At 45.8% G+C, this 18,374-nt stretch overlaps 1 protein-coding gene across 7 annotated transcripts in view; it reads right to left on the bottom strand.

The window, feature by feature from the left end:
- The window catches only part of UBE2D4 (ubiquitin conjugating enzyme E2 D4 (putative)), a 36,779-nt gene that overhangs the window by 16,657 nt on the left and 1,748 nt on the right, over positions 1-18,374 (bottom strand). For 5 of the 7 annotated variants that reach the window (XM_033194006.1, XM_033194001.1, XM_033194003.1 and 2 more), the window contains exons 2-4: positions 6,237-6,300; positions 1,257-1,288; positions 1,083-1,160 (exon numbers count right to left, since the gene is read on the bottom strand). In XM_033194006.1, the coding sequence (XP_033049897.1) occupies positions 1,083-1,160; positions 1,257-1,288; positions 6,237-6,300 (174 nt within the window). The remainder of the gene's footprint in view (positions 1-1,082; positions 1,161-1,256; positions 1,289-6,236; positions 6,301-18,374) is intronic. The other 2 variants (XM_033194007.1, XM_033194002.1) reach the window with 1 other exon arrangement.

The raw sequence follows: 18,374 nt of genomic DNA, 5'->3' as shown, positions 1-18,374 counted from the left end.
ATCCCCATAACGGCGTGCAGACCCTACTCCTGGGGCCATCCGTACCCCTCTGGCCTCCTTCCCAACTCCTCACACACTCACTCCCCTGGGGCAGTTTCCTGGGGACCCGTCTGGCCCCTTGCTGAGCTTCTGCAGTTCCCCCTTCTCAGGGCGATCTCCCCACCACCCCAGCTCCTGCTGCCAACCACTGCTTGTGCTCTTCCCCAGTGCTGACAGTGCTGACTGGCTCACACGCTAAATGCCCTGCCTCCTCCACAGGACTGTGAGCCTCAGAGCAGGCTCAGCCACCCATGCAGAGCCCAGGTAAGAAGGAGTATGAGGTGCAAGGGTCCAGGGGATGAGACAACCTGCAGTGCACAAGACATGCTAGGGCAGGGTGGTTGAGGCAGCTCCCTGGGCTTCTCCTTCCCTTTGGTGGCACTGCTCTCTAAAACTCCACTGATGGGATGGTGTGTGCGTGAAGGGCAAAGGAGGCTTGCTATTCTTTTAACTTAATAAAGGAAAGTGAAGGTGTGACTCACCAGTCCTAAACCAGGGTGTGTCCACCTTGGCACTATTGACACTTGGGGCTGATCATTCTCTGTCATGGGAAGGGAGGCTGTTCTAGGCACTGTAGGGAATCCCTGGGATACCCTGGCCTTTGCCCACTAGATACCAGTAGTACCCCCTCACCACAGTTTTGATAACCCAAAATATCCCAAGATGTTGCCCAAATGTCCCTGGGGCAATAGCAAAATCACCCCAGCTGAGAACCCCTGTCCTAACTCTAAGGGACCGCAGAGAAGGGAGCCAGAGCCTGGAGACATGACCAGACTCAGCTACAGTCACAAGGAGAAGCATTCAAACTGTGGCCTCAGTAAGGAGGCCAGCACCAGCTCACCCCACTGACCCTTGGTCACAACAGGTGCTAATTCCCAAAGTCCAGTGGTTAAAGTCCTGGGAGGCTGTCACCATAGGGTGGAGTGGTGGGCCCTCAAAGAAGCCCCACGTACAGCTCTTTTTACCTATACCTGACTTGAAGGGCCCCTTGTTACATGCTGTCCTTCATCCAAACATCAGGGGAGTTGTGAGGGGCACCTCACCTTTGGGGGCTTGAACGGGTAATCCGTAGGAAAGTGGATGGTCAGGAAGAAAACACCTCCTTGGTAAGGACTGTCATTCTGGAATGATGAGACACAGGAAGAGATCAGTGCATGTGCTAAGCCCAAAGTGCAAGAAGCAAAACTGGAGTGGTGTGCTCAGCAGCTGCTACCTACCGGGCCCATGATGGTGGCCTGCCAGTGGAACACTACAAGACAAAAGAGAGATGGGCATGTAAGAGACCCCCCAAGAAACATGTCTATTCTACTGAAAACGCACTGCTAAATTACAGGGCACTGTTCACATGAGATGCACTCACTTCTGACACCAACTGCAAGACTGGGGTTCCCCAAACCACCCAAGATGCGATAACGGCCTAGGACTTCCAGAGCTCACTGAAAGCGGGTGTGCTCAAGATTGCTGGTTATCACAGGGAAACAGCATAAGTTAACATCAGGAGGGTCCAAACGCAGAGCTTCCATTCTTCTCTCTCCGTGGAGTCGGGATGTGTTACTCTCCTGGCACTGCTGTATGGCAACACACACAGAGCACCCAATCAGGGATGCTCACTGGAGCCTCCGTATTTAGAATTCTTATTGGGGCTCTACCCTGAGAGCGTGACTGACTGATTTGAATGCCCATAGGGCTGATCTCAGGCTCCAGTCTCCGGCTCCTCCAGGCATGATCCAAGTCCCCACCTTATTTTTTTATTTTTTTGAGATGGTCTCACTCTGCCACCCAGGCTGGTGGGCAGTGGCATGATTATAGCTCGCTGCAGTCTCAAACTTCTGAGTTCAAGCTATCCTTCTGCCTCAACCTCCTGAGCAGCTGGGACAACAGGTATGTGCCACCACTTCTGGCTAATTTTTTTACTTTTATTTTTTCATTTTTGTAGAGATGAGGTCTTGCTATGTTGCCCGGGCTAGGCTCTCATCTTAAATCACATGGTTGGTCTACTTGGTATGGCCATTCCTCACCCTAAATCACATTGTTGGTGTGCATCAAAGCTTCCAGCCAAATAAAGACATTCCTATCAGGTATGATATCTTAGAGATCGCCCCCTATGTGTTAAGGATGATGGCCAGATCTTTTGGGGACAAGATTGAATTATTTATGTTGTTGTTGTTTTGTAGAGATGGGGTTTCACCATGTTGTCCAGGCTGGGCTCAAGAAATCTGCTAGCCTCAGCCTCCCAAAGTGCTGGGATTACAGATGTGAGACACTGTGCTTAGCCAAGATTAAATTCTTTACTACACAAATGCCAGTGACTACAATTCAGTCAGTTCTTTGCACAGAATTGAAGCCTTGGCTAGGTTTCAGCCATTTTCCTTACTGCTCTGTATAAACCCTTCTATTCCTTGGTTCTTCCCCTGATCTATTCTGAAGCCCTCTTCAAAAAGTCTCTCTCAGGAGCCAACTGCCCATGGCCCTGGAGCCTCACGGGTGCTGCCTCCATCTGAGTCCTCTCCTGCCCACCCCCTGGGCAGTGCCCTGTGCTCTGGGCACTCAGTAACAAGGTCACGATGAACCCCTCTCATGCTTCCCTTCCAGGTCGCCACCATTTGGCAGGAGTTTAGAGCCTCCTCTTGCTGCACATCACACCCTACACCCTCTCCAGCATCTCAGGTGACTTTCACTGCTCTACCCATTCCCAGAACAGCTCCTGTGTTTCAGCAAGGCTAACCTAGTGTGGCCCAAACACTCACATTCAAGGTTCCCAAGTCATACAAATGGTCCCAGGGATATTGACTCTAGGGCCTTTGTGGAAAATGCCTACTCACCCACAGGAATGGGTTGCTGGGATCATCTGAAGGACCTGTTATTCTCAAGAGAATTCTGTCTCATGGATTCATAGTGGATATGGAATTAGCCCAAAGTTTCAGACCTGGTCCTGTCCTGGGCTTCCTGTCACCTGTTTAAGTACCCCACAGGCTCTACCCAACAGGAGGCCCAGGGAAGCACCAAGGTTTGGGGTGGGAGCACAAGTGCAGGGACTAGGGCAGAAGTTTCCTAAGCCCCTAGAGGTATTCAAAAGTAGTCAAGGGCCGGGCGCGGTGGCTCAAGCCTGTAATCCCAGCACTTTGGGAGGCCGAGACGGGCGGATCACAAGGTCAGGAGATCGAGACCATCCTGGCTAACCCGGTGAAACCCCGTCTCTACTAAAAAAAATATATAAAAATCTAGCCGGGCGAGGTGGCGGGCGCTTGTAGTCCCAGCTACTCGGGAGGCTGAGGCAGGAGAATGGCGTAAACCCGGGAGACGGAGCTTGCAGTGAGCTGAGATCCGGCCACTGCACTCCAGCCTGGGCGACAGAGCGAGACTCCGTCTCAAAAAAAAAAAAAAAAAAAAGTAGTCAAGGTGGCCCATGAGCGCTTTTCAATATTTCAAGAAATGGTGCTGAAGAGAACATCTTTACCTATATAAGGCTGCCTGAGTTAATGAAAATATCACTTTTTTTTTTTGCTTTGACTGTTTTTATTCCAATTCATGCTAATCATTAATTGAAAGAAGATATATCTTTGCCTAATGTTAATGTGAATGGAATTCTTTATTAAATAAAAGTGTTTTTGATAATATATTTCAGAACAGGTTAGAATCCTCTGGTCTTGTTCACTTTAACCCTGAGGGCTGCTGGGACACTAAGCAGGGCTTGAGGGCAGAGTCAGAAGAGAAGGCCCCAAAAGCAAGAGGATGAGAAAAGATACAGAGGAGGGATGCTGGAAATGGCTGTGAGTCCACGAGGCGGGTGTGAAATGGCCCCAAAGGCTAGCTTCCACCCACTGAGCTCTGACTGTGGTGGCTGGCCTTGATGCTAGCTAGCCTCTCTTAGCCTGGGCTCTGGTGCAAGGTAAGTTTGAGCTGAGCTGAGCATCAGGGAGCTGCCTCTAGACAGCTAAGGCTAAACAAGAACTAGTTCAAGTTTACAGCAACCCCAGTTTAATCTGATATTATCTTTTTTTTTTTTTTTTTTTTGAGACGGAGTCTTGCTCTGTCGCCGGGCTGGAGTGCAGTGGTCGGATCTCAGCTCACTGCAAGCTCCGCCTCCCAGGTTTACGCCATTCTCCCGCCTCAGCCTCCGAGTAGCTGGGACTACAGGCGCCGCCACCTCGCCCGGCTAGTTTTTTTGTATTTTTAGTAGAGACGGGGTTTCACCGTGTTAGCCAGGATGGTCTCGATCTCCTGACCTCGTGATCCGCCCGTCTCGGCCTCCCAAAGTGCTGGGATTACAGGCTTGAGCCACCGCGCCCGGCCTAATCTGATATTATCTTAAATGACAGGTAAGAGGGGAAGCATGCTATAGAGACCTGGGGTGCTTATGAGGACAACATGAGGTAATAGCTGATTAGTGAGGAGCAGAGTGATGAGCAGGTACCAGGAGACAGTGGAGCAGAGTCGTTCTTGTTTCTTACACTCTGCATAGGCAGCTGGGAAACATTTCTGCTCTGCTCCAAAAACGAGATTTAAACTCCCACGTAGAGCCTTTAGAGTCCTCCATTTTCAGTGGCTCCATCTGCCTACCCCTGGCTTCTCTAAGCTCAGTCCCCTCCCAGGACATGCAGGCGTACATATGTTGGCATGCCCTCTTTTTTTTTTCCAGCTTTGTGAAATTTTTGTTTTATTGTAGTAAAAAATATATAATAAAATATGCAATTTAAACAACTTTTAAGTGTACAATTCTGTGGCATTATATGCCTTCATGATGCTGTAAAACCATCTCCCCATCCATTTCTAAAACTTTCCATCACCCCCAACAAATTCTGTACCCATGAAACAATATTTCTATTTCCCCTCCCATCAGCCTCAGGTAATCTCTCATCTATCATCTGTCTCTATGAATTTGCCTAATTTAGATATTTCATGTAAGTGGAATCATATATTCATTATTTTCTTTCTGGCTTATTTCACTTCGCAGGTTTTCATGTTGTAATATGTATCAGAACCATATTTTGTTTATCTATTTTCCACTGATGGGCACTTGGGTTGTTACCAGCTTCTGAAAATCATGAATAATGGTGCTGTGAACATTGGCATACACATTCTGTCTCAGTCTGTTTTTGATTCTTTGGTATATGTACCTCTTGCACCACTCTCCTTGAACACATAGTATCTCCCCTCCCCACCTACTTTCCTACGGCTGCAGTTACTGAAGCCTCACAGGGAAGGATTGGTGTTCCAGACCCCAAGAAGCCCGCAAAGTGGAGGCAAGGTGAGTGGGCAGAGGACAGACCTGGAAACCCTGAAGCAGTGCTGGGTAGCTCAGCCTCAGCCACCACCTGTGAGGGATGACAGAGGCCTGGAACAGGCAGTGCTGCTTCTCCCTCTCTCTCCCGAGAAGCTGCCCAGAACTGCTTCTTCAGTCTCCCCCAGGGAAGAGTGGAAGTGGGAGAAAATAATAGGGATTGCCCTTCCCCTTGGCAGAGGCAAGTGACCACTGCCCTACCCTGCCCGGCCCCTCCTTGGCTGTCTTGCTCTGCTCCCAGGAGCTGCAGCAGCACCAGGTCCTCTAGACCAACTCCAACAATATTTACACCAGCACCCAAGTTTGACTTGGCCAAGGGCACTTTCCAGCAGCCGATGTGACTCCTCAGGCCAAGCTGGCTTTCTCATGCGCCAGAAGAGGGAAGCGGTGACTATGGGACATGAGAGGCAATGCAGGTTCTACTTTGAGTATAACCTGACCAGCCAAGCTGCTGTGAACTCATGGCCTAGACCTCAAATGAAAAAGCCATTCACAAGCAAATGAAGGGAAAATAACTGATTGGTTTTCTTAAATGCTGCTTGGCTGATAATTTGGTTGTTTGGTTTTGCTTGTTTGTTTTTTAGACAGAGTCTGTTGCCCAGGCTGGAGTGCAGTGGCACGATCTCGGCTCACTGTAACCTCTGCCTCCCGGGTTCAAGCGATTCTCCTGCCTCAGCCTCCCAAGTAGCTGGGATTACAGGCGCGTGCCAGCATGCCCAGCTAATTTTTGTACTTTTAGTAGAGACAGGGTTTCGCCATGTTAGCCAGTCTAGTTTCAAACTCCTGACCTCAGGTAATCCACCCACCTTGGCTTCCCAAAGTGCTAGGATTACAGGCATGAGCCACCACACCCGGCCTAAATTTGGGTATCTTAATTACAATCCTCCTACAACCTGAAGCTCCCCAAAATACTTACAGTCATCACCCACAGGTCCCGCGGAACACTGGGCAGGAGGATCCCTCTGCAAGTCGGTTAATTCCTAGAACACAAGATAGTGGGTCAGAGCTGCTGTATGCTGGGGATGCTGCCTTTACACACCAATCTTGGTAGCTGGAAGGAATTCTCCTGGTGGGAGGAGGCTCCTAGGCCTCAGGAGTGGGTTAGAGACAAGGTGGGTCATAGGAGTCTACTCCCTGCTATAAAGATACCAGAGAAGTAGGTATGATCATTTCCATTTTATACATTAGGAAATTGAATTGTAAAGAGATGAAGTTACCTACTCAAGGTACATAGCTGGAAGAGGGCAGGCAAAAAGTCAGTCACATGTAGTTCTGCCTTACCTCCAAGCCTAGCCTCCCACCTCCTCAGGTAGAAGACATCCCTAGGCCCCCAGGTGCTGAGGATATGGAAGCAAAGCAGCCCAGGAGAGAGTTCTGGGAGGATAGGTGCCAGGTTTTACTACTGGGCTAATGAATTAATGTATGGAAGCACTTAGCACCAAAGAAGCGCTAATCTCTCTATTTTGCCTCCCCAACCACCATCCCAAGCACCCTAGTCACCACTGGTTATGTGGTAAGTCCTAGGGCTCTGAATGTGGAGACTTTGGCACTTGAGCCAAAGTCTAACACTGCACCAGTGGGGATCGGGGATTATACCACAACTAGATTCCCTTTATGGGACACCATCTCTGAACTAAACCAAACACTGTCCTATCTACACAAACTCTCCTGATTTCACCATATGGCTCTGGACACGCTGATCATTTCAGTAACCACCTCTCTGGCCATCCTGCATTTATCCCCTTCACTTCAAATTTAATCAGCCAAGATGGAAGTATGAACATCACAGAAGCCAGCAAATGCTACAAATCAGGGCCATGTTTTCTCCCCGAGGGTTGATCTTTAAATGTCCACCAGTATACCACTGGCCAATTCTAATAGTATCGAATATATCTGAACCCATTTCCTCGTAAGTAAAATGAATTATACTTGGAAAGCATTCAGGAAGCAGCATTAGGAGTGGTCAAAAGAGAATTTAACTTGGGAATAACTGAGGTCACACAAGGGGACCGAGGACAGGCTCAGAAATGCAAGAGCTACAGAAATCTCTGTGGAACAGTTCCTTTTTGCTTACCTCTCTGCTATGTGCCCGTCAGCACCTCCACTATCACGGTGCAGGGGAATAGTTTACATTCGTTGCGATACTGCATAGATAAATAAGCTCTATGATAGAACTGCTAAGGCAAATCCTGAAGAGGTTACATGAACAGCCAGGGGCAGGAAAAACCAGCAGCACAGACCAATTCCCTCTACCTCACAAGGTTTTCCACACCTCTATGCTTTTGCACTGCCGGTATGCAGAATCCATGGCCCCTTTAGAGGTGTGATCAACAGTTCTACCCGCACTTAATGATCCCTGAAAGGCCGCGTGTGGATCCCTATTGATAGACTCCAACCAGCACCCAGGAGTTTTGAATGCTAACTGGCATTTCAAGGAAGAATGGTGTGACTTGAAAGAAACTAGTTCACTCACACATCGAATTCCTGTGCTCACCTCACAGGGTGAGAAGACTCAGGTCTGAGTCTGAGCTCCATCACTGAGGAAATCACTTTCACCTCTTTGGGCCTCAGTATAATTATCTGTTAGCTGTAATCATACTTGCCTGCCAACTTGCTGGCACTATTGTGTGGCTACAAATTTTGCATGTAAGTTTTTAATGTATATAATGTAAGCAAGAGCAACCAGTAAATATCAAGACAATAGTGGTACAGAGAATGCCACAATTAGTATTATAAAAAGGGAGAGGAATAAGTAGAATATATATATATATTTCTAGAAGAATACTTCGACACTGGTTGCCCCTCCAGGAGGGGAATTGGATGGCTAGGGACAGTCTTGGGCAGGAGACTTTTCCCTGTATATCCTTTGCACCTTTTGAACCATAGGAATTTATTATCAAATCATTAAATGTATAAATTTTTTATTTATTGTAAAGGATTAAGTAGGTTAAGTTTATATAGTAATTACTATTACAAGTAACAATGATAAAAGTTGAGAAGTTCCAAAAAAGAGACAGTAAGTTAAAGTATTGAATAGCAGTAGAGAAGAGTTAAGCAAACCATGCTACACACCCAGTTATTTCTTAACTGTGTTTCATCAACTCCAAGACTCCATCCTTTGTAAGACACAATTTTACTTTACATACAATTAGGGGGGAAAAAAAAACTTTCCTGGCAAATAAGCTAACACCAAATGCTTTCTTTGCACATAAACTTTAATTTTACTTAAAAATTACTTTTATTAGACTGTGTACAGTGGTTCACACCTGTAATCCCAGCACTTTGGGAGGCTGAGGTAGGCAGATTGCTTGAGGTAGGAGTTCGAGACCAGCTTGGCCAACATGGTGAAACCTTGTCTCTACTAAAAATACAAAACTTAGCTGGGCATGGTGGCACGTGGCTATAACCAGTTATTCAGGAGGCTGAGGCACAAGAATCACTTTACAGGGTGATGCCATGGGCAGGGCAGAGTGTCTGGGGTCTTTTGGGAGCCTCCACTCCCCAACAGTTTTGCAGAACACTGATATCTATGGACTCTAAAATGGACTTCATTTAAAGAAACCCACAGACCATTAATGGACAAAAACATGAATCAATATGTATTGTGGCATTCCAATCCTAGCACTGTGGAAGAGCATCAAGTACAATGTTTTTGAAGACCATAGCCTATCATCATTATGCATTCAAGATCTGAGTTTGAACAACCTCATCAAGACTTAGATCTTCTTCAAAAGCTTCAAGTCTCATCTGCATTAAAGCTCTCCATTGAACCCTCTCACAAAAGTACAAGCTTAAAGGGAGTAAAATTCATTAATACATTCCATTTGATATCCCTTCTTCTGATTTCGCTTCAATTTCCTTGGCCTCTGGGGCTTTTTATATTGCTTATGTTCCTTTAGAGCCAAAGTGACAGTGCTTTCCAAAAAAAAGTGTGTTCTGTGGCCATAAGTTTACATTGATAGAGAAGCATAAATTTAGCATGATGAATTTAGAATTAGGTCTTTTATGGTATTCTGTAAAAAGTTGAATTAACAATAAGAAAATGAGGATGAAGCAGTAAAAATATTTTGGGTTAGATTATACTCTCAGAAGCTATGTGGTTTAGAGAAAAAGGCCTCGAACCTAAAAGTTAATAGTTCTTATTTTGTCTCTGCTTTGTACTAGGTATATGGTAACTGAGAAAGTCACTTAACCTCTCTGAATCTTAACTTCATTATCTATAAAGTGCAGCTGATATTTCCCCCTCCCTACCTCACAGAGTCCTTGTGAGGAACAAGTGAAACAATGTACAAAAAGACATATAAAATGTATAGTACAGGCCGGGCGCGGTGGCTTAAGCCTGTAATCCCAGCACTTTGGGAGGCCGAGACGGGTGGATCACGAGGTCAGGAGATCGAGACCATCCTGGCTATCATGGTGAAACCCCATCTCTACTAAAAAATACAAAAAAACTAGCCAGGCGAGGTGGCGGGCGCCTATAGTCCCAGCTACTCGGGAGGCTGAGGCAGGAGAATGGCGGAAACCCAGGAGGCGGAGCTTGCAGTGAGCTGAGATCTGGCCACTGTACTCCAGCCTGGGCGACAGAGCCAGACTCTGTCTCAAAAAAAAAAAAAAAAAAGTATAGTACAGACAAAGGGTCCTGTTACATAGTTGCAAGTCATTCCCTCAGATCTTGGCCTAGGAAGGTAGGTGATTTAAGCTCATTAAAAGCATGTACCATGTCCAGGCTGGATACATGGTAACAAGGCTATGTTACATTTTTTTTTTCTCTGAGTTGAGTACCTAAAATACCACATGGGCTAATTCTAAGAAGGAGCACCAGTATCTATTTCCCTAAAATTATAGCTTAGCATTGTTAATGCTCTAGAGCAGTTATGCATTGTAATATATTAGTGATTTGTGAAATATTTTTACTAAAAGGTGACTAGCATTTTTCTTTAAATGAAAGAATGGAGAACATTTCACAATGCATCCCACGTGATAAGAGCAAAAAAATTTTTTTTGGTTATATGTGTGTGTGTGAATGTGTGTGTACTTGGTCATTAAATAAAAAGTACTTTTTCTTCCTGTGGGGGGAAAAAAAAAAGAATTGCTTTAGCCCCGGAAGGTGGAGGTTGCAGTGAGCCGAGATTGCTCCTGTGTGACACAGTGAGACTGTTTATTAATTTTTTATTTTTTTTTTTTTTTTTTTATTTTTTATTTTTTTTTTTTTTTTGAGGCGGAGTCTCGCTCTGTCGCCCGGACTGGAGTGCAGTGGCCAGATCTCAGCTCACTGCAAGCTCCGCCTCCTGGGTTTCCGCCATTCTCCTGCCTCAGCCTCCCAAGTAGCTGGGACTACAGGCGCCCGCCACCTCGCCCGGCTAGTTTTTTTGTATTTTTAGTAGAGACGGGGTTTCACCGTATTAGCCAGGATGGTCTCGATCTCCTGACCTCGTGATCCGCCCGTCTCGGCCTCCCAAAGTGCTGGGATTACAGGCTTGAGCCACTGCGCCCGGCCTATTAATTTTTTAATAAAAAATTAAAATTACTCTTATCAAAAGAATTCTTTTAGGCTTAAACATAGCTTTGTGTGTTTCTTTTTAAGTATCATTCATGCATCCAAAAAAAAAAAAAAAGGAAAAACAAGTGAAATAAATAAACTGGTTTGTTCAGGTATTCCTAAAGTTTCTTTCCATTCAGAGCCCAACACCGAGTCATTGATGTCTACACAATATCATCCTCTGTGTCTTCTAAAACAATGGTAATGTGGCAATTCTTAGAGTCCTCTACTACTGCTTCTGGAGTTTTCTTTCAAGACATCAATACTTATTCTGCAAAGGCCCATGATATACAATCTATTTGCACGTATTCCAGCAAAAAAAAATGACCCAGCCTTACCAAGTTGAGGGTAGGTGGTACCTTCCTTTCTCGGGCTATGAAGAGTTTGGTTGCTTGACATAGAATTAGGAAATTCCAGTCCTTCCTCCAACAACAAATATTTGCTTCACTAGTATGAAATTTACTCTTCACTGTCCTGTTTCTGTGCCTGTGTTCATGAAAGCTTTTCTTTTCAGCGCTAAATCACACTATCTTTTTGAAAATATTTTTAAAACAATTGAACTCAACAAATACAGTACCAGCAATGCACTTACCTCATAATGAACTGCCATGATCCAGTTTACTCATATAGATAGTGACAACTAAGTGAAGGTAACCTGGCTGACAGCTATTGTAAGAAGCATCCCAATTTCAGAGATGTGAACATTTGAAAAAATATTCATCTTGAAGTAGATGAATATGGCATTATCTTACTTCCAAGTTCTCTTTATTTTTATTTTTATTTTTTATTTTTTTGAGACAGGGTCTCACTCTGTTGCCCAGGCTAGAGTGCACTGGCACCATCTCGGCTCACTGCAACCTCTGCCTACCGAGTTCAAGCAATTCTGGTGCTTCACCCTCCAGAGTAGCTGGGATTGATTACAGGCACGCATCACCATGCCCGGCTAATTTTTGTATTTGTAGAGATGAGTTTCTCTCTACATGTAGAGATGAGTTTCACTATGCTGGCCAGGCTGGTCTCGAACTCCTGACCTCAAGCGATCCTCCTGCCTCAGCCTCCCAAAGTGCTGGGATTACAGGCGTGAGCCACCACGCCCAGCCCCAAGTTTCTTTACAGAGTAATTACTATCTTTATAATCAGAAGTTAAACTTTTTTTTGAGAAATTAAACCAAGTATTATGCAGCCACTGAAAATTAGTTTTTAAAGACTACAGAACAACAGGAGAAAATGTCATGATACAACATTAAAGGAAAAGGGCAAGAAAAAAGCAGAGTATAAAATTTGATGCACTACATGATGACAGCAATCTGAAACATACACACATCAAAGGCACTGAAAAGAAATCCACAAAAATGTGAACCACCATTACATGAATGGGTAGAGAATATATATGCATATATATTTCTAGAAGACTACTTTAACATTTGTTGCCCCCCAGGAGGGGAACTGGATGGCACACATTCCAGCAAGAAAAAATGACCCACTTTAGATGACTATAGATGACTTTTTTAAAAACTGAATTTTGGGAGTATTTTCCAAATTTTCTTTAATTTTCTTTATTTTTATTTTTTTGAGACAGGATTTTGCTCTGTCACACAGGCTGGAGTGCAGTGGCACCATCTCAGTTCACTGCAACCTCCATCTCCTGGGTTCAAGTGATTTTTATGCCTCAGTCTCCCGAGTAGCTGGGATTACAGGCACGTACCACTATGCCCGACTAATGTTTATATATTTAGGAGGGTTTTGCCATGTTGGCCAGGCTTGTCTCAAACTCCTGGCCTCAACTGATCCATCGGCCTCGGTCTCCCAAAGTGCTGAGATTACAGGCATGAGCCACCCTGCTCAGCCAGGTATTTTCCAAATTTTCTTTAAAGTACACGTATTGCAAAGTATATGTGTTAAATATGTATTGATATAATAGTTTGGATCTGTGTTCCCACCCAAAACTCTTGTCAAATGGTAATCTCCAACGTTGAGGGTGAGGCCTGGGGGCTAGTGATTGGTTTAGTATCATCCACTTGGTATTATCCTCTTCTCACAAGATCTGATTGTTTAAAAGTGTGTCATGGGCCGGGTGCAGTGGCTCACACCTGTAATCCCAGCACTTTGGGAGGCCAAGGCAGGCAGATCACGAGGTCAGGAGATCAAGACCATCCTAGCTAACATGGCGAAACCCCATCTCTATTAAGAATACAAAAAATTAGCCAGGCGTGGTGGTGGGCGCCTGTAGTCCCAGCTACTAGGTGAGGCTGAGGCCAGAGAATGCCGTGAATCCAGGGGGCGAGGCTTGCAGTGAGCCAAGGTCGCGGCACTGCACTCTAGCCTGGGCGACAGAGCAAGACTCTGTCTCACAAAAAAAAAAAAAAAAAAAAAATGTGTCATGGCCGGGCATGGTGGCTCATGCCTGTAATCCCAGCACTTCGGGAGGCCAACTGGGTGGATCACTTGAGCTCAGGAGTTCAAGACCAGCCTGGGCAACATGGTAAAACCCCCTCTCTACTAAAAAGACAAAAAAAAGTAGTCAGGTGTGGTGGCACACACTATAATTCCAGTTACTCCAGAGGCTGAGACATGAGAATCACTTGAATCAGAGACATGAGAATCACTTGAGCCAGGGAGACCGAGGCTGCAGTGAGCAGAAATTGCACCACTGCACTCCAGCCTGGGTGACAGAGTGAGACCTTGTCTCAAAAATAAATAAATAAATAAATAAAAGTGTGGAGAACCTCCCCTTGTTTTCTCTCTTGCTCCTTTTCTGGCCATGTAACATGCCTGCTCTGCTCCCTGTTTGCCTTCCACCGTGAGTGTAAGTTTCCCCTCCTCTGAGGCAGAGCAGACACTAGTGCCATGCTTCTTTTTTTTTTTTTTTTTTTTTTTTTTGAGACGGAGTCTCGCTCTGTCGCCCAGGCTGGAGTGCAGTGGCCAGGTCTCAGCTCACTGCAAGCTCCGCCTCCCGGGTTTACGCCATTCTCCTGCCTCAGCCTCCCTAGTAGCTGGGACTACAGGCGCCCGCCACCTCGCCCGGCTAGTTTTTTGTATTTTTTAGTAGAGACGGGGTTTCACCGTGTTAGCCAGGATGGTCTCGATCTGCTGACCTTGTGATCCACCCGTCTCGGCCTCCCAAAGTGCTAGGATTACAGGCTTGAGCCACCGCGCCCGGCCGTGCCATGCTTCTTATACAGCCTGCGGAACTGTGAGCTAATTAAAACTCTTTTCTTCCTAAATTATCTCATCTCAGGTTTTTTTGTTTTTGTTTTTGTTTTTGACATAGGGTCTCACTTTGTTACCCAGGTTGGAGTGCAGGGGCATGATATTGGCTCACTGCAACCTCCACTTCCCAGGCTCAAGTGATCCTTCCACCTCAGTCACCTGAGTAGCTGGGAACATAGGCACATGCCACCAACCATGCCTGTCTAATTTTTTGTACTTTTGGTAGAGCTGGGGTTTTGCCATGTTGCCCAGGCTGGTCCTGAACTCCTGAGCTCAGGCCATCCACCTGCCTTAGCCTCCCAACGTGCTAGGATTACAGGCATGAACCACCTCATCCAGCCTTCAGCTTGCTTGCCTGCCTGCCTGCCTTCCTTCCTTCCTTCCTTCCTTCTTTCTTTCTTTTCTCTTTTCTTTCTTTCTTTCTCTTTCTTTCTCTCTCTCTCTTTCTTTCCTTTCTTTTTCTTTTCTTTCCCTCCCTCCCTCCCTCCCTCTCTCTCTCTCTCTCTCTCTCCCTCCCTCCCTCTCTCTCTCTCTCTCTCTCTTTCTTTCTTTCTTTTGAGACAGAGTCTTACTCTATTGCCCAGGCTGGAGTGCAGTGGCATGATCTCAGCTCACTGCAACTTCTGCCTCCAGGGTTCAAGCAATTCTCCTGCCTCAGCCTCCCAAGTAGCCAGGATTACAGGCACCTGCCACCACACCCAGCTAATTTTTGTATTTTTAGTAGATGTGGGGTTTCACCATGTTGACCAGGACCTGACTTCAGATGAGCTGTCTGCCTCAGCCTCCCAAAATGCTGGGATTACAGACATGAGCCACCTTATCCGGCCAGGTATTTCCTAATAGCAATGTAAGAATGGACTAATACACAAAGAGAAAAAAAAAAATTAAAAAATTGAACTGCTGCCACATACAACCCTGTCACACCTGCAATCCCAGCACTTTGGGAGGCTGAGGTGGGAGGATTGCATGAGCCTAGGAGTTTGAGACCAGCCTTGGCAATGTGGTGAAATCCGCTCTCTACAAAAATTTTAAAATTAGCCAGATGTGGTGGCAGGCACCTGTAGTCCCAGCTACTGGGAAAGCTAAGTGGGAGGACCGCTTGAACCCAGGAGGTCAAGGCTATGGTGAGCTATGATTAAGCCACTGCACTCCAGCCTGGGTAACACAGCAAGACCCTGTCTCAAAAAACTAACTAACTAACTAGCTAACTAACTAATTAACTAACTAACTAAACTAGCTAAATAAATAAAAAGTGCATCTAAAAACATTTAATTTGAAACATTCATTTGAAAACATATTTTTAAAGGGTTGAAGTTGGTTAGAAAGAGCTGTGGATTGGAAACTTAAGGGTGCAGCTAGTGGACACCACATACCTGGCTCAGGCTCGCATATTGCTGGCTACCTGCTCAGCACCCATCTGCCTTCCTCCTTTCTGAAGGACTCCTGTTCAGTTCTGGTCAACTCACTCTCAGCTCCAGGTCTAAGGGTAACCAGACTCCTTGCCACTCATTGGTTTAGGAATGAGCAAGAGACATAATTCATAACAAGACAAAGGGAAAAAAAAGATCTGCTGGGCTTTCTGAGAACATTCTCATGAGTTCTTCTGGAAGCAATTGTGTCTATTACTCCCAGATGTCCAGCAGGCTGTGTCCCAGAGCCATTCAGCCCAGAGTGACACAGAACAGACCAGGAGAGGGGGACTGAGTTGCTCCCAAGGTCCTGCCACAGGACCTCCAATTCCATGCACAAGGGCAGCTCAGCTTCTGTCACTTGCAGCCAAGACATCCTAACTAGTGGTGGCCCAATGGTGCCATCTCACCACTGCAGGCTTGACACACTTTTAAAGTTGTATTTCCTACAGTTCTGTTGTTTTCCCCAGGATTTGCTACATAATTTGCAGGGCCTTGTGCATGTGAAAATGTAGGGTCTCTAGTTCAATAATTATTAAGAGTTTCCTGATGGTGACAGCAGAGCATAAAACCAAAGGCAGAGTCCGTCCAAGCCTGGGGCCCTGTGAGACTGAATGCATCACACACACATGAAGCCAGTCCTGACCTTGATTCTTGTTTTGTTTTTGTTTTAAGACAGGGTCACACTGTGGTTGCCCAGGCTGGAGTGCAGTGGTGAGGCTCACTACAGCCTTGACCTCCTAGGCTCGGGTGATTCTCCCACCTTAGCCTCCCGAGTAGCTGGGATTACAGGTGTGTGTCACTGCGCTCAGCTAATTTTTTTTTTTTATTTCCTTTTATTTTTTTTAGATGGAGTCTTGCTCTGTCACCCAGGCTGGAGTGCAGTGGCGCAATGTCAGCTCACTGTAACCTCCACCTCCCGGGTTCAAGCAATTCTCCTGCCTCAGCCTCCCGAGTAGCTGGGGTTACAGGCGTGCATCACCACGCCCAGCTAATTTTTTTGTATTTTTATTACAGAGGGGTTTCAGTACATTGGCCAGGCTGGTCTCAAACTCCTGACCTTAAATGATCCACCCGTCTTGGTCTCCCAAAGTGCTGTGATTACAGGCATGAGCCACCTCGCCTGGCCATTTTTAAAATTTTAGTAGAGATGGAATTTTGCTGTGTTGCTCAGTTGGTCTCAAACTCCTGGACTCAAGCAATCCACCCGCCTCGGCCTCCCAGAGTGCTGGGATATAGGCGTGGGCCACTGCCTCCAGCCTGTCCTTGATTCTTATCAAGGAAAAGTTCTCCCTGGCCTTATGACTTCAATTACCTTAGGTCTATAGTTGACATTTCACGCTCAAGGTCCAAACTTGTTTTTCCAAACCCTCTCTTTTATAAATCTTATCAGCCTACACATTTGAATATGTAGGCTCAAACCTTTACTCCTTAATCTCTCCTACCCTCCTCCCTGCCTTCAAAACTTCTGATTCCCCATCCTAGACAATAACACCACCATCCACTAAGTGACCCATTTTGTACACCTCCTTGTGTCACTTTCACCACATCCTCTCCTCAAGTCCTGTCAATACCACTTCTGCAATGTGGTCCAGGCACTGCTCTGGCCTAGCATCCATTCCATGGTCATTAATTTGGGCAAAGCCTCTGCTGAACCTTCACAATAGCCTCTAGTCTCCCTCTGTCCCACTTCAGGCCACACTACCGCCAGAAGGATCTTTTTATAACACAGACCTCAGCACGTCATTCACCTGCTTCAAAGTCCTAGGATGACAGATGACCCCTTTCAGAGAATAACTCATCAAAATTCTCTCTCTTTTGGACAGCTATTTAAAAAGAAGAGTCATAATCTCAGAGATCCTGTTATTCCACCTCTGGCAATCAAACCCAGTAATGTGAATTAAGGAAAAGGCTCATTGTACAATGATGGTTGATCTGGTTTGGATATTTGTCGCCTCCAAATCTCATGCTGAAATGTGATTGCCAGTGTTGGAGGTGGGGCCTGGTGGGAGGTGTCTGGGTCATGGGGGCAGATTCCTCATGAATGGCTTGGTGGCCCCCCCCACAATAATCCGTGAGTGCTCAGTCTATTAGTTCATGAGAGATCTGGGTGTTTAAAAGAGCTGGCATCTCTCTCACTCCCTCTCTTAACAGGTGACATGCCTGCTTCTCCTTTGCTTTCCGCCATGATTGTAAGCTTCCTGAGGCCTCACCAGAAGCAGATGCTGGCACTATGCTTCTTGTACAGCCTGCAGAACTGAGAGCCAAATAAATCTATTTTCTTTATTAATTACCCAGCCTCAGATATTCCTTTATAGCAACACAAAACAGACTAATACAAAGTTCATAGCAGCAAATAGTGAAGAATTTCTAACAACAGCAGCTAACTCATATTGAGTGCTTGGTATACAGCAAGCATGTGCTAAACACATTTCACAGCATTTAATTCTCAAAACAACTCTGTAAACATGTAGGACTGGGAGGCTAGGAATGATTAAGTGCCTTGCCCAAGGTCCCACTATAAGTGACCTCACATTCTCTAACCCAGGTCTGTCTGACACCCAAGTTCATACTTTTACCTACTACAGTTTTACCTACTACAGGTAATGACTAAATAAGTTACTAGTCACGTACTTGTGGAAAGTTAATGTTAAAAATTAGTTACAGAACTGGACATGGTGTCTCACGTTGTAATCCCACCACTTTAGGAGGTAGAGGCAAGAGGATTGCTTAAGCCCAGGAGTATGAGACCAGCCTGGGCAACATAGCGAGACACTGTCTCTACAAAAAATAAACAATTGGCTGGGGATGGTGGCATGTAGTCCCAGCTACCCAGGAAGCTGAGGAGGGAGGATCACTTGAACCTGGAAGGTTGAGGCTGCAGTGAGCCATGATT

The sequence above is a fragment of the Trachypithecus francoisi genome, unplaced genomic scaffold, assembly GCF_009764315.1.
Source record: "Trachypithecus francoisi isolate TF-2019V2 unplaced genomic scaffold, Tfra_2.0 Lachesis_group4, whole genome shotgun sequence".
Classification (NCBI taxonomy): Eukaryota; Metazoa; Chordata; class Mammalia; order Primates; family Cercopithecidae; genus Trachypithecus; species Trachypithecus francoisi.
Note: the sequence above shows the minus strand (reverse complement) of the source record. Positions and strands in the feature narration are given on the sequence as shown.